Below are 20,890 nucleotides of genomic sequence, written 5' to 3'. Positions count from 1 at the left end.
CCCCGCTCCCAGCCAGGACTCTAGATCTGGGAGGCTGGACAGGCCCAAGGAAAGAAGGCACATTCCACAGCTTGGCACTCACCCGGTGCCCAGCAGCATTGCTAATATGGAAACATTTTTTGATCGGCTCCCTAGAAGTTTACTTGGGCCCATTTGGTCCCTGCTTTGTGAGTTCAGGCCTATAATAAGAGGCATTTATTTATCTATCTACTTAATACTGAGATCTGTCTCTGAGCCGGACACTGTGCCGAGTACCCAGATAGAAAGATGAGTGAGATGGCCTTGTTCTCAGGTAGTTCACAGTTAATGGGGGAAGGATCCATCAGCAAACTTATAATGCAACGTGGAACCAGGAGAGCAGATTTCTCGGGCTGTCATGACTCTGTCCTGAATCTGATGCAATTGTACAAGACGGGCACTCAGCTGGGCCTGCGGGTGTTGGAGAAGGTTCTCTTGAAGTGGACGTGATGGGGCAGGAGTAAGGCAGGTAAAGGCGAGGGCAGGGAGCAGGGGAGGGAAAGGACTCTTCAAAGGGAACAGAATGAACAAAGGCCTGGAGGTGATGGGTGGGCGTGGCCACGACCTGCAGCAGTTTATTCTCACTTGAGCAAAAAGTGTAAAACCGGGAAGGATGGCAGTGGCACAGGGGTCAATCAGGGAGGGCCAGAGCTCAGAGCCCCTGAAGGGGCTCGATACTTAAGTTCAATGAATATTTAAGCACTTTAAAGGCCAGCCCAATGCCTGTGCTAGCTCAGTTTCTTACTCCCTTTTAAAAACCACCTAAAATTCTCTTTCCACTCTGATGCAGAAAGAAGATCTTTGGGCTGGCGATCCAACTTCTGGTAGATGGTTAGTGCTCCATCCACGGGGACCGAGGCCCCTCCCTGCCAGGGAGTTGTTACTGCCTAGGCTGTGGTCCCCAAAGACGCAGCATCCCAGTCACAGGAACAGATATCTTTGAATCATCGTCTCTGCAGCTAACATCCACACTCTTGTTTAAAGCCTTCTATTCCCTGAGATCTTTGTGTGTGTGTATCTTTTTGTCTTTTCTAGGGCCGCACCTGTAGCATATGGAAGTTCCCAGGCTAGGGGTCTAATCAGAGCTGTAGCTGCTGGCCTACGCCACAGCCATAGCAAAGCCAGATCCGAGCTGTGTCTGGGACCTACACCACAGCTCACTGCAATGCTGGATCCTTAACCCACTGAGCAAGGCCAGGGATCGAACCGGCAACCTCATGGTTCCTAGTAGGATTCATTAACCACTGAGCCACGATGGAAACTCCCTATTCCCTGAGATCTTGATGGAAAAGAAGGCTGATTCTCTGGGCTCTTTGCTTTGGAAAGAAAATGACTTTCACCCCATAACGATTATGAAAAATAAATTGAAGTGTAAAAACGGGAGCTGACTAGCAGATGGGGCAACATTAGGTGATGCCTGGCTTCTAGCAACCCTGCTTTGCAGGACACAGAAGCAGACCCTGCTCTCTGGAGTGTGAAATGACTGGGCGCTTTCAAATCAAATCAGTGAGAAGGCAGCACCAGCCTCAGCCTGGGGGGCACAAGTCAGGACACCCATGCCCCCACCCCCATGGAGACCTGCAGACGAGGAGAACTGGGGCAACTCCTGGAAAGGGCCTCAGAGGTTAAAAAAAGAGATTGTTGGTTTTCCGACTGATTGTAAAAATATGTGCTCATGGTGGGAAACTTGGCAAAAGGAGAACAAAGAGAAAGAAAAAGCAAGCTCGCACCCCGCACCCCGCACCCCGCAGGTAAATCCCATCCATCCTGTTCATAAACTTCCCCGAGGCAGTGAGAGCCCACAGGGCAGCCACACCCTGTCCCTGGCTGTGCCACAGGGCCGTCTCCACTGACCCCCCCCCCCCCCCAGCTGCTGTCCCAACGCTGATTCTTTCATCTTCCAGCCTCAGCTCCAAGGTCAGTCTTCAGAGACCTCCCCCATCCCTGTCCGCATCCCAGTTTCTTCCTTTTCTTTGTTTTTGTTTTTGTTTTTTAGGGCTGTACCTGTGGCATATGATGGAGGGTTCCCCCGGGCTAGGAGTCACATGGGAGCTGCAGCTGCCCGCCTACACCACAGCCACAAAAGATCTGAGCTGCCTCTGTGACCTACACCACAGCTCATGGCAATGCCTGACCCCTGACCCACGGAGCGAGGCCAGGGATCGAACCGGCATCCTCAAGGATACTAGTTGGATTCGTTTCCACCGTGTCACAACAGGAACTCCCCCCCTTTCCAGTTTCTTACCCCAAGGGGATTTTTCTCCTCGAACTCTCTTCTGTTTGTAACTGTCTTATGTCCTTGTTTGTGGGCTGTCCCCGGTGCCCAGGAATTTACCTGAGCCTAGACTCACTGTGCTTCAAGGGCACAGGGTCTGTCCACCAGTGGGGGCCCCACTGTTATCTGTTAACTAGGGAGCAGCCCATCTGGGTTTCTAGCATTTTAGTTCCATGAACATGGCAACGATCAACATGACCCACATGTACAGATGCTTACTGAGCCCTGCCTGTTTTTTTCTTTCTTAGAATATCTCACATATAAGCCATTTTCCTGCCTCTCTGTGTGTGTGTGTGTGTGTGTGTGTGTGTGTGTGTGTTGGCCGGAAAGGGTCAGAGTACTGAGCTGGGGGCTGGGACCTCATGGCCCTAACTCATTCCTCAGCCTTGGGCACATTCCAGAACTCCAAAGCCTCCCTTTTCCCGTGTTTGAAAAACCAAGCAAGAACTCTGCCTAAGGTTTGAGTCGTGGGCCCCACACAAGATCCTGGAACTCTCAAGAGTCAAAAGAAACAATAAACATACACACACACACACACAACCTGAAAGGCCCATACTCATCTTTCACTTCCAGTAAAGCCCAGAGAGGGTCACTTGGAGTTTCGGGGGCCCAGCTGACTCCCTCAGGGTGTCAGCTGCTTTTTCTCTCCTCCCCAGAACTGGGGGTCATCTCTGGACTGGGTCCCCGCCAAACAGGTTCCCAATATCCAAACCCAGGAAAGAAATCTTTCTTGCCATGGGCCCCCAATCTGGAGACAGATAAGAGAAAGCCCCCGACTCCACACATATTAGCTCCCTACCCAGGCCCTCTCCCTTAGGTGTCCCTGGGACTGAAGGACACCGCGGGCCCCTCCCCCTCCGCAGCGGGGTGCCTTCCCCCAGCTGTGCGAACTGTGCGGGGAGAGAGGACCTGGCGTAGAGGGTGTGGTGTGTCTGTCCCATCTGGGACGGGGAGGGGGGCACGGAAGCGCTGGGAGTAAAGGCTGGGAGAGGGCCGGTCCTCTGGGACCAGGTACGGGGACCCGCGGGCTCAGCCCGGGTTGCGTCACCCGGCCCACCGCCCCCTGAGACATCACAATCTGGGACCTCGCGCCTCATCACCCACCCGCTTGCAACCAAACAATCCAAGCAACAAACACCCCGGAAAAAAAAAAAAAGAAAGCAAAGAAACCGGCCGGAGCCCAGCCTCCCGCCCCGCCCCGCCCCTCCCCTCCCCTCGCCCCCCGGGGCCCCCGCCCCCGGATGGGGGAGTGAGCGCGAGCCGGGCGCCCCGCACCCGCCGCCCCGCGCTCTCCCGCTGCCCGCCCGCGGCGGGGGCGGCCCGACCGCGCGCCCGCCCCGCCCGCGCCCCGCCCGCGCCCGCGCTGCTCCGGCTCCGCGGCGCCCTCGCCGGGTGCGTGCCGCTCGCACGCCCGCCCGCCCGGCTCTCCGCGCCCGCCGCCCGCGCCCGGCCCCGGCGCTCCGGCCCTCCCGCCCGCGCTTCATGGCTGCGCCCGAATGGGACTGGTTCCAGCGCGAGGAGCTCATCGGACAGATCAGCGACATCCGCGTCCAGAACCTGCAAGGTAAGGCGCCCCAGCCTCCCGGGAGAGGAGCGCGGCTTGGGGGCGCCCGGGGGTCCCCCCGAGGGCCGCTCCCCCTCCCCCACCGGGCAGCTCCGACCCGCGCCGCCCACTGCCCGGTCCTGACCCCGTCCTGTCACTTACACGGGGAAGGGGGGGTCGAGACACCCGCCTCCAAACCCCGGCGTTGCCGCCCCGGCCGGAGGAACAGTGGCCCAGGGGGTGGGGCGCACGTGTGTGTGTCTGTGTGTGTGTGTGTTTTGTGGGGGAGGTGAGGGGCGTCCCATTTGCCCCGGGGGGAGGGATCGTCCCGACTCCCCCTCCAGCCACAGCTGCAAGTTTGGAGAAGTTTGTATTTGGACTCTTGGGGGCGGTGGCCCAGGTCAGGGAGGAGAAAGTGCGATTGCGTGTGTGTGTGTGTGTGTGTGTGTGTGTGTGTGTGTGTTCGCACACTTCCTAAGTACCCCCGGGGGCCAGGGGAATTGAATGGGGGGCGGCGCCTCGGGGCGGACAGGGTCAGAGGTGCGGCTTGGGGCGGGGGCGGGTGCCAGGCGGCCACTTTGTTCTGGGAGCTACCCCTGCCCCGCCCCGGGGCTCCCGGGGGCTGGGGGGCGGGGAGGGCGATAGCCCCGCCCGCCTGGCGCCGATCTGGGACCTAAGTCTACCTTGAGTCAAGGTGAAAGAGAAACTTGGGAGCCAGCACGTCTGGCAAGGGCTGAGGGGGCTCCCACCACTGATGAAGTGCATTCACCTTTCCGAAGAGTTCGTTCATTGTGGAAACTGAGCAAGCACAAAAGTAAAGGAGAAAATTCACCCGCAATCTCCCCATAACCCATGCACCTACCCACCCAAAGAAAGCTACTTTTCGTGGCTGTGTACTTCCAGCCTCTCTCTTTTCATCTGCGGGCAGAAGTGCACAGAGTCCACCTCCGCCCTCTCTTCACCCACAGAGACTGGCAGGGACATTTCTTCAGCTGCTTCCCCTGCAGGCTTGGGTTTCTAGAGGTTCAAGGTGGGGGGTGGGCAGCTTAGAGAGAGCTGGGAGGCCTGGACAGAGAGGTGATGGGGCTGTAGGGTCCCCCCTTTCTTCCCAAGCAGGTGCCGTGGCTTCACTGCTGAAGGGCAGCGGGCCCCAGGGGGCAGGGGGCAGTCTTGGGGGATGACCAGGCAGTCCAGTCTAAACTTTACGCCTGATAAAATGTTTCCTGGGAGTCCACATGGCCAGCTCCACCCCTAGGTTGGGCAAGGACAGCGCAGGCAGAGGTGGCATGCGGTGGGGAGGAGGGGAGCCCAGTGCCCTGGACACGAGAAACGGAGCTTGCGCTGGGCTTACCTGAACTTTTCTGCTGTGATTTGTGTAAAAAGAAAGGATTGAGCTGGCAATGTTGAAAATGGTCTTTTTGAACTAAGTCTGGAGCCTGGGTCCTATTGCCAGCGAACTGACATCCTCTTTGGGGGGGGGGGCGTTAGTATCTTTGCTGAGATGGCATCTGGTTTGGGTTGTCAGGGTGTGTGTATGTGTGTGTGTGTTTATTGTAGGCAACCATGGATGTTTAAGAAGCACACACGCACCAATTCTTGGTGCAACAATTTCCTGCACCCCTCAACTCTCAGCGTAAAGATCATCAACTTTTGCGAAGGGCTCCTCAACAATATGAGCAGTTAGTTACACCTGGCACAGTGAGAGACGCCTTCACCAAACAGGGACAATCTGAAATGGGCCTTGAGGGTTGGGTAGAAGTTCACAGAGTGGGCGCTCCCTCAGCTCCCAGTGAACTGTCCTCAATTTTAGGCCATTGCCAATTACAATTTGAGCATTAGTGCGCTTTGCCAATGAAAAGATACTTTTAACTTTGTGTATATTATTTATGATTATGTGTATGTATATAAAATGTACAAACCCAGTATATTTGCACATATGGATACACCTGTGTAACCACCACCTAGTACCCACTTTGGATGCCCTGCCTCCTTTCCCACTCACCCCCTTGCAGCAAGGCAGCTACTATTTTTATCTCTATTGCTACATTTTGCCTCTAGAAGTCATAAAATTAAATAGGTATAAGAGTATGTTTACTCTTTGGAACTGACTTTTTTTTTGCTCCACATCCTATTGGCACGAGTCACCCGTGTTCTTGCTTGTGTCAGTAGTTCTTTTTGTTTGTTTGTTTTGCTAAAACCACTTTATTGACATATATTTACATATCATAAAGTTCACCTGTTTTAAGTTTATGACTCAGTCTCTTTTCGTCAATCTGGGGAGTTGGGCCAGCATCCCGACAACGCGGTTGGGCATGCTTTCGCTACCTGGTAAAGCTCCCTAGTCCCCGGCATCTGTGTGGGTCTTGGCTCCCAGCCCTGGATCCAGGCAGTCGGTAGTTCCTTGTTTTCGCCCAGGACTCTGCCATCGTATGGATACACGCAGTTTGTTGATCTGATCTTCAGTGAGGGCCATTGGGTTGTCTGCAGTCCAGGGCTGTTGCAAGTGTTTGAAGCTGTTAGTCCCGGGCTTGGGGGAGAGGCGGTGGGGGGTGTGTGTGCACTGTGGACTTGTTGGTTGGTGGCTGTACTGCTGTGCCCAGCATCACTGAGAAGAAGCTGGGAGATGGGAGAGGAGGTGGGGACAGGAATCCGGCTCGTCTCTGCATCTTTCCCTCGGCATCCCTGTCTCCAGGGCTGCCCCATAGACATTTTTCTCGCCTTGTCTCTGTGGGACTCAGGAAGTCCAAGCCAAGGGCCGGGTCCGGAAGGCAGCCTTTGCTTCTATTAGAGCATCTGCCTGAACGAGCTGGTGGGTGTCAGCCAGCCCTGGATGCGTCTGGATGACACGCAAGCGGGGGGCCTCATTCATCTGACCTCCACACAGGGGTAGTCAAGGGAGGCAGGAGTCCAGGCAGAGGGGTTGTTTTCCAAGCTCTGTGCTTCCTTCAGCACCGGGAGGAGCAGTTGTCGTGGTGATGGGACGCCGGGTACAGTGGGATTTCACAAATCTGCCATCACAGGGACAGACGAGGACGCCCAGCCTCCATCAAGCTTTTGTCTGTGGCCCTGAACTGTGGAATTCTGGAATCCATGCAAATGTAATTGTGATGTCACCATCAAATTAACTGTGATGTCTCCAGGCCGAACCCTGGGGAATGTTGGAATGCAGATTTCCTGACCTGTCCCTGGAGGTCGGGACGAGCTGGGCAGAAAGCACGGCCTCGCTCAGGGGAGGCTGTGACAACTCCCTGTACCTGACACATGGATGCACCAAGTCCTCTAGCTACGCTCATAAAAAGGCTGGTAAATGAAGGACTCTGGCGGAGAGCATGGCTGTCCCTCTGGGCAAAGCTGCCTCTGCCACCCTCACAGGGTCCTTTTGGCAAGGAAACGGGGGCGGCCCAAGCTGCTGACCTTTGCGGAGAGCAGTTGGAATTGCAGGATGTTGGCAGCTGCCACCTGGTGGCCTCTGCATCCTTGGAGCTGCATGGGCTAGAGTTGAGGCTGGAGGCGGCTGGTTAAGGTCTGTGCCCTAGTGCTCTGCCAGCCTGTGGGCAGCAAGGGCGCCGGTGCCCTTCCGATGACAAGGCTGCTTTGGCCGCCCCCTCTCCCTCTTGGATGTGACCTCAGGGTCCAGCCAAACACTCCACCGGCTCTGGGGTCACTTGGACCAATCTGGGGTCACTTGACTCTTGACCCAGGCATTGGGCCAGGATTTGGAAGATGCTCCCATTTACGGAGGAAGCCTCCACCGCCCCCAAGCTTCACAGCCCCTATTGTTCAGTTTAGCAGACGTGTGCCAGGCGTAGGGCCTTGTGCAGGCAGCAGGGAATGAAGAGTTGGTTCTTGTCCCTGCCTTTAAGGAGCATGAAGCCATCATGGCACTCAGCCAGACCCTGGCTCGAATTTTCTGCTTCTGGCAGCACAGACGCCCATTTGGGTCGGGGCCGTCTCCTGTTGCTCTGGCGCCGGTTGGGTCTGATTCTGTGATCCTTGACGACATTGTTCCGGAGCGACTCGGCTAAGACCTGGCACCCAGAGCTGGAGGTGGATGGAGTTAGGTGAGGCTAGGGAGACACAGGCTTTCTCACTGCACCTCTGGGGGAGCCAGCTAGGTGGGGGTGTCCAGTGCTGCCAGCTGGGCCCTGCAGGCTGGGGGTCCCTGAGCAGTACCTGGCCACCCCCCCTGCCCCACCGCCCCCCAGCGTCTCCCTCGTCTCCCTCAGTCAGTCAGCATTTGCTGAGAAGCAGTACTGCCCAGGCTTAGCAGTCAGAACTGCGATTCGGGACACATGGAACTGACTGTCAAACCCAGGTAGTGACAGTTAGCCCAGCTCAGAGCAGCCTGCAGGGCAGGCTCAGCGCAAACCTCTTCCCTCAGGGCTTTCCACAAGCCTTTGAGGCTACTTCAGAGGTGGAGAGCTGGAATGACTTGCCAAGGTCATGGGCTTGTAAGTGGAACTGGGATTTGAACCCCACCGAGTCAGACTCAGCCACATTTCCCATCGCGCTGGCTCTGTAAATCTTGGGCCAAGGCTGAACAGGTCAAGGAGCTGGTAGCCTCAGGGCTGAGAGCAGGGAGGGCCTCTGTTGGCAGGGGGTGGGGGGGAGAGAAAGCATTGGAACCAGACCTTGAGAGCAGAGCAGAAACTTGACTGCGTGAATTCTGTGTCGCACAGCATTGGAAGACCCGAAGTCACCGGCACGGCCTGAAGGCAGGCTGGGGCAGGACTGTGCCCGCGTGGCCCTCCAGATCAGCCTTGCCAGCCAGCCACTTATTCCTTTCCTGCCCCCGGCCCCGGTCCGGGCCTCCACATGCTTGCCGAGACTCCATAGTGACCTGTTTATGGCTCTGGGCCTTGCATTACCTCCCCAAGCCACCCGTCACCCAGCCATCCGCCACCTGTCCCTGCTGATGCTTTCAGCAGGTCTCCACAGCCAAGCTGTGGGTGCAGGGCAGCTCCGTCCACCCCAGGACACTCCGCATCACGGCCCATGAATGCTGGATCTGGGGAAGGTTGGGCTGCACCGGCTTACAGGGTCAAGTCCAAGCCCCCTGGCCTGGCGGTGAGCCCTCTGTGGTGGATGCCACACCAGCCTCCCCTCCACTCCTGGCGGCCAGCACTCTCCCCTCTGGTCCTTAGGTTCTTAGCGCCAAACCTCTAGACCCCCTGGAATCAGGGATGTGACCTTGGCCAAAGTTCTCCAGCACCCAGAAAAGTCAGGGAACTGAGAGGGACTCTTCCCTGCTTCTGCCTCCCTCCTGCCCTCGGCTCCTGGAGGGCACAGCAAGTGTGCTGGGGGTTTCTGTAGAAAAACCAAAGAAAATCAAACTCAGAGGTGTCACATCCTCCCGGAACTTGCTGCCGCGAGGGCCCTGCCCCAGGGCTGTGGGCTTGGCTCTGAAGGATGAGTCAGCCCTCAGAACATTTCTTTCGGCTTCGGGGTAACTCTGGATTTCGTCCACAAAGGGCTGTGTTCCAGCCCGGGCTAAATCCCTCGCTCTGGGTGTGGACCCTTCTCAGAGGGGCCCCTCTAGGCAGAGCATTTGTGTGGCTGGGGAAGCTGCAGCCAGGACCAGGCAGCCAAAGGCCTGCATCTGGGTCCTGGCTGTGTTGCTCACTTACTGTGGGATCCTAGGAAATTTCTTCCCCTGCCTGGGCCTCAGTTTCCTCCTCTGCAAAAGGGGAGGATTGAACTCTCAGGGGCTCACGTGGGCACCCCCTCGCCCCCGCAGGTAGTGTGAGGCGTCCGGGGCCTGGACAGAGCATGCCCACATCAGGCCGTCCCGGTTCTGGGCACACATGGGTGGGTGGCCATTGTGCAGCTCTGGACGCTGCTGGGCACAGCTGGCTGCAATCCTGAATTCCCTTTCACTGTCAGGGGCAAGAGACTCATTCGCACTGAGGGTCCCATGTAGAAAAGTCGTAGCTGGTAAGCTCTGCTGTAAAAGCACGTGTGGGTGGGTGGTGTACATTCTGGGTTTATTCTTTTCTTTTTTTCCGTTTTGTCTTGTTATGGCTGCACTTGAGGCATGTGGAGGTTCCCAGGCTAGGGATCTAATCAGAGCTACAGCTTCGCCACAGCCACAGCCACGCCGGATCCGAGCCGCATCTACCACCTATACCGCAGCTCCCGGCAGTGCCGGATCCTTAACCTACGGAGCAAGGCCAGGGATCAAACCCGCATCCTCATGGATACTAGTTGCGTTTGTTAACCAATGAGCCACAGCGGGAACTCCCACCCAGGCACTTCTGTTCCAAGGCACGGGGGGTGTTCGGGGCCAGGTGAAACCGAAGCCCATCGAAGAAGCGATTGTCAGCAGTGAGCGGGAAGCCCTCTGTCCAGTCCAGTTGGCTGCAGACCCAGGAAGAGGTTCCCCCGGAATCCTTTGTTCGTGGCCGTGGTTGGTGGCGGTTGGCCTTGACTCCATCAGAGCAGTCCTGGGGGTGGGGTGGGGCCTCTGACCCAGATCCAGCGCTCTGGGGAAGCAGCCCTTTGCCCAAGAGGCCTGGATTACATGAGCTGCCCTCCTGGACCCGGGGGCCACTCTGGCATTTCATTTTTGACGGGAACAGCTGAGGCACTGGGCCGAGGCCCGCCCGACAGGCCATAGGTCACGCCTGCCCGGCTTCAGAGGGGCCCGGAGAAAAATGCAGTGATTGTCTTTGTGGTGGTTGAAGGGTTTAAAAGTAAACTCCCGGTTCCCATAGAAACCTTTTCTTACTCCCCCCACCCCCCGCACCTCTTATTTTTTTAAACAGGGGTGGATTGTGTCAGTCACAGAAGGAATTAGAGGCAGCATCAAAAATCCCAAGTGTGGCTTTAAAGAGTCTTCGGCAGTGTTTTCCCTCACCGGTCTGTCTGCTTTTCTTCTATCGATTTTTTTCTTATCAGACAGGGATAGACAAGCTGTGGTCTGGAGGCCAGATCCAGCCGGCTGCCTGTTTGGGGGAATAAAGTTTTATTGGGACCCAGCTGTGCCCGTGTGTATTGTCCATGACTGCTTTTGCACTTACGGTGGCAGCTGAGGAGTTGTGACAGAGAGGTACCCACAAAACCAAACGTCTTTACTTTCTGGCCCGTTCAGAGTGTGGGATCCTAGAGGGCTTCCCGTGGGGTGGCTGGGGCCTTGTCTTCTAAACCCAGACTCAGGGCACAGAAGAAAGAGATGCTTGCGAAAGGCTGCAGCATGTCTCAGGCCCAGCCTTACCTGCAGAGGGCCGGCGCGCCTGGGGTGGGTCCTGTACCTGCTTTAGAAATGGACCTCTGGAGTTCCCGGGTGGCTCAGTGGGTTAAGGATCTGGCATTGTCACTGCTGTGGCTCGGGTTGCTGCGGTGGTGCAGGTTTGATCCCTGGCCCAGGAACTTCTGCAGGCCATGGGTGTGGCCAAAAAAAATGGACCCCCCCTCCCCCAGGAAGCTCAGCCATTGGTTCAAGTAGTAGTTACTGAGTCTTCCTGAAATGCTGGGAGCTGGTACAGAGGGATGAACAGGACACTCTGGGAGTCCCCAGTATACAGGGGACATGGGCATCGTGTAGGACTGAGGGTGTTAGGGTGGGTGCTGCCAGGACTTTGGGGGGTACTGATCCAGCCTTAAGCGTGGGGGCCTGGGTTGGGGGGACGGGAAACGTCCGTCTTCCCAAAGGCAGGCAGTGTGGACCAGGGAGTAGGGGAGTATAGTGGGAGGTGGGGGGTGGGCTCTCTGGTGGGATTACAGCCGGAGGGTGGGGGGGCCGGTGCAGGGAGGTGGGTCCCAGAGGTAGCTCTTCCTCTTGCCCTTCCTCAGCACCATGATCCGCCGCTGCTCGGAGGTTATGGGCCAAAACCCAAGGGTGAGGAAAAGCCAGGCAGGATCTGGGGAATTCACAGAGGCCCAGGAGCCCTTCTGGGGTCCCCCAGCAGGACCTGCCGTGCCTGCAGCACTGGGGGTCTAATTGGAAAGATTTAGGGCTCTGATGACGTCACGCCCCACCCCTGCTTCCCCCTCCTGGGGGGCCCTCCACGTAGGCAGGAGCTTTTGCGACACTTATATCCCTTTTTATATCTCTTTTCAACTATTTTTAATCTTCTACAGTATGACATACTTAAAAAGCAGCGATCTGAGGCCGTGTAGCTGGAACTGGGGCGCTGGGGGGGGGCATGGACTTGACCTGACGCGTTGGTCCTCCGCGGGCCCCGCCCTGGCCCCTCAGTCCGCCCAGCACCTGCCTCATCCCCACCTTGCCTTTCTTGCCTGTACTTGGAACATGTTCCTGTCAGGTGCCAGGACCACTGTTTTTCTGCCTCCAGCCCCTCTGGCCCCACTTCCGCCCTGCAGTCCAGAGATGCTTCCCTCCCACGTCCACCCTCCACCAGGACTCCCCTTTGCCCTCGGGAGGGGACCCTGCTTTGTGCCCGGGGCCCCTCACTTCTGTCCTTTCTGGAATGGACCAGCCGCACCCGGAAATTGTCCTGTTTCTCCCACAGGCCATCTTTTCTGGTCCCTGTGCCTTTATCTGCATGGCTCCTTCTGCCGGGGATGGCCAGAGCTCATCTAGAACAGCCTCCCTGAGCTGTGCCCGCCCTGGGGGGATTCAGAGCCGCCTCGCCCAGACTCCTTGCCACCCTGAGTAGGTCCTCAGAGGAGCATGGGCATCTTTGTCTCACCAGCCCCTTTCTCAGAGTAGGTCCACAGAACTGTTTGCCAGACTGTTGTAGGCTGAATGATGGACCCCCCCCCATAGGCTCCCCCCAAATGTGTCCACATCCTAACCCCCAGAACCTGGGAATGTGTTACCTTACCTGGCACAAGGGACTTGGCAGATCTAAGTGCAGGGTCTTGCGGAGGTGCGGAGCCGAGCCTGGATTGTCCAGGTGCGTCCAGTTGATCACAGGCATCCTTCTAAGAGGGCACCGGGGGCGTTAGAGGGGAGATGGGTCCATGGTCGCCGAGGTCGTGGTGGTGCCGCCGCAGGAAGGGGCCGTGGGCCGAGGATGCAGGCAGCCTCTGGAGCTGGAGAAGAGCGGGAACTGGGTTCCTCCCTGGGGTCTCCAGCAGGAACACAGCCCCGCTGATAACTTGGATGTCAGCCTGTCAAACCCATTGCAGACTTCTGGCCTCCAGAACTGTAAGATAATGAATTTGTGTTGTTTTTAAGCCTTTGAGGATGTGGCAGTTTGTTACAGAAGCAGCAGGAAACTCATACACAAATGGGTTACGTGTGGCTTTCTAGGAGTTCCGGCTGTGGTGCCGTGGGTTAAGAACCTGATTGCAGCAGCTCAGGTCGCTGCTGCGGTGTGGGTTTGATCCCAGCCAGGGATCTTCCATGGGCTGAGGGTGTAGCCATTAAAAAACACAAACAAGTGGCTCCCAGGCCTTCCCCTCTTTCCTGGAATAGATGCATCCTGGGCCGTTTGCGCACCTGAATTACCCTGCAGGCTCCGTGGATGTGTGATGGCCCCCAGGGTGGTGGCGCCTGAGCTGGGAGCGTGGAGAATGGGGCTCTGGCCACAGGGCTGCCGCCACTTGGCTGTGGCCAAGGGCAGCAGGGCAGGACTTGAGGGGACAGAAGAGGGGACCTGCCTGGGCCTGCAGAGATTCTTTGTCCAAAAGTCTGAATGCAGTGTTGGTGTGATCAGAGATCCATGCGGCGCTGTGAATAGCAAGGGGACAATGCCACGGGCCAGCCAGGCCAATGCCCTGTGGTCCTGGCTCTGTGGCTGACACAGGCCTCTGGGTACATGCCCTGCTGTGTGGACCCTGGGATTCAGCGGGCTCTGGCAGCAGTGACAGCTCTGTTCTAATCCTTGCAGTCTTATTTTAAACGTAATTTATTTATTATTTTACTGTTACTTTTTAATCTTTTTAGGGTCACATCCTTGGCTTGTGGAGGTTCCCCGGCTAGGGTCAAATCGGAGCTACAGCTGCTGGCCTACACCACAACTACAGCAACACTGGGTCCAAGCCGCATCTGCGACCTACAGCACAGCTCACGGCAGCGCCGGATCCTTAACCCACTGAGTGAGGAGGCCAGGGATCGAACCTGGTCCTTATGGATGCTAGTCAGATGGGTTTCTGCTGAGCCAGGATGGGAACTCGCCTTTAACTTTTATTTTTATTAGCATATAGTTGATTTACAGTGTTGTGTCAATTCCTGCTGTACAGCATAGCTGAATGGTCACAGCTGTGTATCCATTCTTTTTCTCACACTGTCTTCCGTCACCTTCTACCCCAAGAGACTGCGTGGAGTCTTCCCTGTGCTGTACAGGGGGACCTCACTGCTTATCCGTTCTAAATGTATAAGCCTTGTGTTCTTGGAGTTCCCGTCGTGGTGCAGTGGTTAACGAATCCGACTAGGAACCATGAGGTTGTGGGTTCGATCCCTGGCCTTGCTAAGTGGGTTCAGGATCCGGCGTTGCTGTGAGCTGTGGTGTAGGTCGCAGACGCGGCTTGGATCTGGCATTGCTGTGGTTGTAGTGTAGGCCGGCAGCTACAGCTCCCATTCGACCCCTAGCCTGGGAACCTCCATATGCCTCGGGAGCAGCCCAAGAAATGGCAAAAAAAAAAAAAAATCCTTGTGTTCTTTTCGAGTTGAGCTGTATGAACTCTGGAAATACCGATAACCTGAGTGAGTCAAGTCTTGGATATCTTGGATAAACCTTCTTCTCTTTCATGTGAAACAGCAAAGGCTATTTAGGAAATGGAAGCGCACCATTAGCGGGCGGGCTGGTATGCGTGTCCTGGTTTGGGGCTGTGTTGCATCAAGGAGTCCAAGCCTAAAGGTACAATTATGAGGAACTGTAATTAATCCAGAGACGGAGGAAAACTGCTCGTGGTGCCTCACTGTGGAAGCGTGACTGAGTGTCGGCATCCTGGGCTTGATATCATTTCACCTGTTTTCCTGAACTTGCCCGCTCCGCTTGCTTGAAGGTCAGCCTGTAACCTGCATTGCTCTGGCTCCACCCTCCCCACTGGGTTAAGTTTATGAAGCCAGCAGTGATCACTGATCACAACACTTTCATGTTTTCACAACACTTCTGCTTTTTTTTTTTTTTTTAGGGCCACACTCGAGGCACATGGAAGTTCCCAGGCTAAGGGTTGAATCAGAGCTGTGGCCGCCGGCCTATACCACAGCCACAACCACAGGGGACCCGAGCCACGTCTGCGACCTACACCGCTGCTCATGGCAACGCTGGATCCTTAACCCACTGAGTGAGGCCAGGGGTTGAACCCGCAACCTCATGGTTCCTAGTTGGATTTGTTAACCACTGCACCACAACGGGAACTCCAACTTCTGTTTATTTTTATAAAAGAAGAATGAATTGCAATCACATGGTCTAGTAATTTCCCAGACCTTTGGAACCGTGAAGATGGCAGTGGAGCTGAAAAGGCTCCCCTGCGCTATAGCTTGGCCCCTTCCTTGCCAGGCCGACTTAGCCAAGACCCAGCTTGAGGGACAGAAGCTAATGTGGGGCACGGTTATGGTGAAATGTGTAAGATGGAGTGCAAGCTGTATAAAAATCAGTGAGGTCGGGAGTTGTCTTCATCCGTTAGAAGGCGCTGATGTTGTGATCCTGGGGGACGGGGGGCATGGGGGCTGGACCGCTTGCTGGACCCTGCACCACATCTTCCAAATGCCCTTCATGGTGGGCATTAGTAGCTACCCCCCCCCCCCAACTACGGCTGAGCAAGGGTGTCACAGATACCAAGCTATTGGGCTAGTAAGTAGTGGAACCAGGAACAGGATCAAGTCTGGGAAGCTGGAGTACGTTGGCGGAAGTGGTGAAAAAGGAGAGCCTGATGGGACTTGAACTTGAAGGAGGGGGAGAGGCTTGGTAAGCCCTGGCTCAAGGCCCTGCTGGCTGTGGAGGGGGCAGGTGGCCTAGAACCGAGGAAAGAAGCCGGACCAGGCTGAGGGCTGTTGGGCAGCTGTTAGCCAGCCCTGGGTATTGCTTCTTATCAGAGTGACTCAGCTGTTTAGAGTCACCTCCGTCCCAGCCTCGTCACACTGGGACACAATTAAGTCTAAATTCCTAACCGGTGAATCCTGACTCGTGCTTCCCAGGGGCAGCTCTGAGAGAGTGGGGACCGGATCCCCTTTCCAGAGGCTGGCAAGATGAAATCCCTGTGACCTTGAAGTCTGGCGGGAGTGACTGGAGGCAGCCACGGGAAGCCAGCCTGTCATCCTCGGCCTTGGTTGTCTCATGACCGTGGCAGATGCTGAAGCACAGTTATCTCTCTGATGTCGTGTTAATTCTCCTGGAACCCTCTGAGGCTGGTGTTGTAGCCCCACTCTAGGGATGCAGCCACTGAGGCCCAGAGGAGTTGAGCAGCCTCGCCCGGCCCCCTAGTTCATGAGCAGCTGTCTGATATTGACCCTGGCCCTCTGTACCCACCAGCGCTTGCTGAGGCCAGTCTGTGCAAGGGGTGCAGTTTCCCTCCATGTGCGGGGGGACTATGTGTGTGTGCGTGCGCGCACGTGTGTGTGTGTGTGTGTGTGCGCGCGTGCGCCGCTCTTCCTTGGAGAACTGGCCCAACCTTTGAGCTTGACTCTGACCTAAAACAAAGGAAAAAGTGATAACTTCCAAATCAGAGCTGAGGGCCTTGGACCTGGGTGGCAGTGTGTTGGCAGGCCTGGGTCATGGCCTGTTGAGTTCACGGAAGTATGGTGGCAGGTGCTACGTAGTGCCATGTGATGGCTCACTTGGGCGGGGGTGGAGCTGGGGGGACAAGGTGCCATGATCCACAGGACCCATGCTGGGCCGGCAGGAGGGGAGGCCAGAAGTCAGTCAGACAAGTGCTACCCTTGATAGATTGTGACGGCACAAGGTGGGCACAGCTGCACTTGAATTTGTTGTTGGTGGTGGCTTTTGGACCGTTGGTTTGTCTTGGTAGACCAGAAAGCTCACTGGGTCACTTCCTGGGGCCTGTCCTGCCCACCACTGGGTCCCAGAGTCTAGCCTCCTGTCCCAGGCTCAGTGTGTACTCACTTCCTATTTACTGAATGTATGAATGGAGATGCTAAAGGCAAGTGTAGATTCCAGGGTTGTTTTTTGGGTTTTTTTTGGTCTTTTTTTGTCTTTTTAGGGCCACACCTGCAGCATATGGAGGTTCCCAGGCTAGGAGTCGAATCGGAGCTGCAGCCACTGGCCTACACCACAGCCACAGCCACATCAGATCCGAGCCGCGTCTGCGACCTACCACACAGCTCACGGCAACGCTGGATCCTTAACCCACCGAGCGAGCCAGGGATCGAACCTGTGTCCTCGTGGATGCTAGTCGGGTTCATTTCTGCTGAGCCGCAGTGGGAACTCCTGGAAGAACTGGGTTTTAAGTTTTAGCCTCTTCTTAGTACTGACTAGCCGTAGACGTCTCCGCCTGACCATATCTTTTTGGCAAAAAGAGCGCTCACCGCAGCTTCTCTTAGTTGTTAGAATATTCAGTGACGTCGCCTGCCTTCATCAATGTCTGTTTCTCTTTCCATTGTGTTTTCAAGTCGTTTGAAACAGTTGTCTCCGAGGTTTATATGAAAAACAGTGGTTTCCCGCTCACTGCCCCTTTCCCCGGAGGCACTTGCTTGCAAATCCTTCCAGCTGGTGCTTTTGACGTTTTCTTCATGTCTGTGGAGTCCCTCAGCTTGATTTTTCAGCTCTGACTTCTCCCTGTGGAAGGGAAGGACGTAGGCCTTCTCTTTACGTCTTTTCAACCTCAGCTCTTTCCTGTGCTGCCAGCTGCCCAGTGTCTTTTCATCCTACTTCTGGCAAGATCGGGAATTGGGCTTTACACTGTTCCTCCGAGGTCCGCACTCTGCAGAACGTTGTCGTGGGAGTAAATCACCATCAGCGGCCCTTTGCTGCGGTCCTGGCTGGTTTCCTGGGAGTGAGCAGTTGTCTTTTGTCGTGGGCGTGCGTGTTTCCTCATGCCCCCTCGGACGCTCTGCTCGTGTTCTAGACAGGCCCTCGTGTTGTTGGGAGGCATCGGGTAAATTCTCCCGGCTCCCCCTTCTCGAGCCCTGCAGGGTCCTCCGACCCGTCTCCAGTCTGAACTCACGGCCCTCCATACCTGGGACCTGGCTGCCCCCTGGGCCCTCTGTCCCTGTCACCTGTGGTTCCCCTCACCTCTCTCCTGGAGCACATCTGCCTCCTGTGGCTTTGTCCCTTGAATACAGGCAGACAGCCTTCCTGAGAAAGAGGGCCTGGGTGGTGAGTTTTCTGCGAACTTGCCCGTGGGAAACTGAGTTTATTCTTCTTGAATTCATTTTTTGTTTTTTGTTTTTTTAATCGAGGTGTAGTTGATTTATAATATTACGATAGTTTCAGGTATGCAGCAAAGTGATTCACTTATACATACATACATGTATATTCATATTCGTCTTCAGATGCTTTTCCATTAGAAGTTAGGGCAAGATACTGAATATTGGAGTTCCTGTTGTGACTCAGCGGGATAAGAACCCGACCAGTATCCACGAGGATGCAGGTTTGATCCCTGGCCTCGCTCAGGGGGTTAAGGATCTGGCATTACTGTGAGCTATGGTGTAGGTTGTAGATGCCGCTCAGATCTGGCCGTGCTGTGGCTGTGGTGTAGGCTCACAGCTGCAGCTCTGATTTGACCCCTAGCATGGGAACTTCCATATGCTGCGGGTGTGGCCCTAAAAAAAAAGAAGAAAGTAAAGAAAATGTACTGAATATCATACCCTGTGCTATACTGTCATCTGTGTGTTTTATCTATAGTGGTGTTTATCTGTTCATTCCAACCTCCTACTCTATCCCTCCCCACCCCTTCCCCTTTGGTAAACATATGTTTGTCCTCTATGCCTGTGAGTCTGTTTCTGATTTGTAAATGAGTTCATTTGTATCATCTTTTGAGATTCCACATATAAGTGATATCATATAATATTTATCTCTGTCTGACTTACTTAATATGATCATCTCTAGGTCCATCCATGTTGCTGCAAATGGCACTCTTTCATTCTTTTTTATGGCCGAGTAATATTCCACTGTATATATGTACCACATCTTCTTTTTCCAGTCCTCTCTCAATGGACATTTTGGTTGCTTCCATGTCTTGGCTGTAATAAATAGTGCAGCCGTGAATGCTGGGGTGCAGGTATCTTATCAAATTAGAGTTTTCATCTTTTTCAGATATATGCTCAGCAGTGGGATTGCTGGATCATATGGTAACTCTATTTTTAGGTTTTTTTTTTTTTTTTTAATTTGCTTTTTAAGGGCTGCACCTGTGGCATATGGAAGGCCCCAGGCTAGGGGTCGAATCGGAGTTGTGGCTGCTGGCCTACACCACAGCCACAGCAACACAGGATCTGAGCCTCCTCTGTGACCTACACCACAGCTTGGGATCGAACCTGGGAGAAATGGCAGAGGGGTTTCTGGCACCTGATGCCTGTTCTCCCAGCCACACGCTGTGGTTCCCTGGGGCTGGGGACTCGAGGTCCCGGGCATCAGGGATCTGGGCGGGCTGCCTCTGTAGAGGCAGGAGGACTTCCTCCCGTGAACCTGCCACCAAGGTCCTCCCAGCCTTCAAAACCCCAAGCAGTTTGAGGTTTGGGCTGAAAGTTCCTCTCAGCTCAGCAGGTGGGCTTTTAACTGGATCCCCCCCCCCCAGCCCCACCCCGTGCCCAGCACTCACCTTTCTGGGCTTGTTTTCGCTGCCCTTGTTTTCAAGCCACAGCCTCGGCTGCCCAGGGGTCGCTTTGGCTCCTTGGGAGAGAAAAACGAAACTGCTGAAGGGACGGGTTGTTTGCTTTCCACATTGTTTTGATGTTGGAACCCTGCCTGCTTTTATAAAACCTTCCCAAGCCCAAAGCCACAGGCCACCCGGGGGAGGGTGGGCTGGTGCCAAGCTTTGAAAGTAAAGCTATTCTTCACGGAGAGATGAAAGATTATCCTGCCTGAGCCTCCATCAGACACTGCCAGGCTGACTTTACCTGATCGTCTCGATTTTTGAGGGGGTGGGGTGACCCAGGAGGACGAGCTCTGGGGAAACACCCCCCTTTGGAGAATCCAGTTAAGACCGAATCAATACATGACCCTCCAAAACCCCTGCAATGATACCTCTTTATCCTGCAGCCTTTATCGCGTAAACACAGTTGATCAATAAGAGCAAAACCCGAGAAAGAAGAGCCTGCCTGCTCTACCGCAGAAGGAGACGTTGCTTGAAATCAGGGGGGAACTTGAATCTTGAGTCCTTTGCTTTGAGCTGTAGAATGTCAGCTGCATTCCCTGTCCCCGTGGAGTTTGGGTCTCTTCTACCGCTAAGGTGACTTTAATCTTAGCCACGCCCTCCTGGGGTTTGTCTGGAGGCTGCAGTGAAGTTGCGAATGCTGAGTTCCCAGTACTCATCGGACCTTTTGAATACGTGTTTCTTTGTTGGTTGAAAGTACAAGAGGAACCGTGTTGGAGTGGTGGTTGATGTCTTGGTAGGGGTTCAACCAAATGGCATGAGGGGTTTGATCACTCAGTCAGTATTTGGAGGTCAGGTTTGGTGTCTGTTCTCAAGGGTCACGTAGTGGAGACCCCAGGGTGGTAACTGACAAGCAGGAAGTGCGTTGTCTAGCTGGAGGCCTGGCGTCCCTTGGAGATGGGCCAGATGATTGGAGCTGAGCCATTCGGCAAGATGCTGACCTTGTGTTGGGTGGGATTGAGGATGGTTTGGTGGAGGTTGACAGGGTTGGCCTTCCAGGTGAGTGCAGAGGTTGGTACAAGTCAAAGGGAGAGGCAGGAACGTGCTGGAGGGTCCAGAAGGTGACTGGTCCACCCTGGGTGGGAAAAGGGCAGAAAGGGGGCCGTATTAGTGGATCCTCATTGGTAACCAAGTGACTTCTTGGACCCACTTTCCCCTTGCTGCCATCTCCCCCTGGGGACAGGGCCTGGGCTGGCTTGTAGCCAGCATTCTGCAGTGTGTGATATTGGGGGAATCCTGTTGGGTTTTGGAGTAGGTCCCCTAGCCTGAGTTACAGGAAGTTTAGCATCCTTGGTTGAATCCAGAGAATGGTTATCCTGTGACCATCAAAGTCTCCTTCCACATTTCTCCCTCCAGGGAGTGGTACCACCCAT

At 55.2% G+C, this 20,890-nt stretch overlaps 1 protein-coding gene and 2 long non-coding RNA genes across 6 annotated transcripts in view; 2 read left to right on the top strand and 1 right to left on the bottom strand.

Moving 5' to 3' along the window:
• The first annotated feature begins 292 nt into the window (after window positions 1-292).
• LOC102159451 (uncharacterized) lies at window positions 293-1,017 on the top strand. Its single transcript, XR_002346200.2, has 2 exons — window positions 293-487; window positions 809-1,017. It is a non-coding gene; the product is annotated as an uncharacterized LOC102159451 (long non-coding RNA).
• A 2,636-nt stretch (window positions 1,018-3,653) lies between these two features.
• Window positions 3,654-20,890, top strand: part of CLMN (calmin) — a 113,361-nt gene continuing 96,124 nt past the window's right edge. Inside the window, 1 exon segment of the mRNA NM_001243882.2 lies at window positions 3,654-3,857. Within this exon segment, the coding sequence (NP_001230811.2) occupies window positions 3,776-3,857 (82 nt within the window). The 5' untranslated portion in view covers window positions 3,654-3,775.
• On the bottom strand, window positions 6,009-19,607 carry LOC102159358 (uncharacterized). Of its 4 annotated transcripts, XR_014811339.1 has the most exons (6): window positions 19,464-19,595; window positions 18,736-18,888; window positions 12,623-12,946; window positions 9,027-9,143; window positions 8,316-8,423; window positions 6,009-7,877 (listed from the first exon to the last, which is right to left on the bottom strand). It is a non-coding gene; the product is annotated as an uncharacterized LOC102159358 (long non-coding RNA). The 4 variants fall into 4 exon arrangements; XR_014811338.1 differs by lacking the exons at window positions 6,009-7,877; window positions 8,316-8,423; window positions 9,027-9,143 and adding an exon at window positions 9,820-10,780 and having other exon boundaries at window positions 19,464-19,607; XR_014811340.1 differs by lacking the exons at window positions 6,009-7,877; window positions 8,316-8,423; window positions 9,027-9,143 and adding an exon at window positions 10,645-10,780 and having other exon boundaries at window positions 12,623-12,833.

The sequence above is a fragment of the Sus scrofa genome, chromosome 7, assembly GCF_054392235.1.
Source record: "Sus scrofa isolate SSC_HxYL_T2T_F1_AM1 chromosome 7, Sscrofa_HxYL_maternal_Yorkshire_Landrace_v2.0, whole genome shotgun sequence".
NCBI lineage: Eukaryota > Metazoa > Chordata > Mammalia > Artiodactyla > Suidae > Sus > Sus scrofa.
This window is presented reverse-complemented; position numbering and strand designations above follow the sequence as displayed.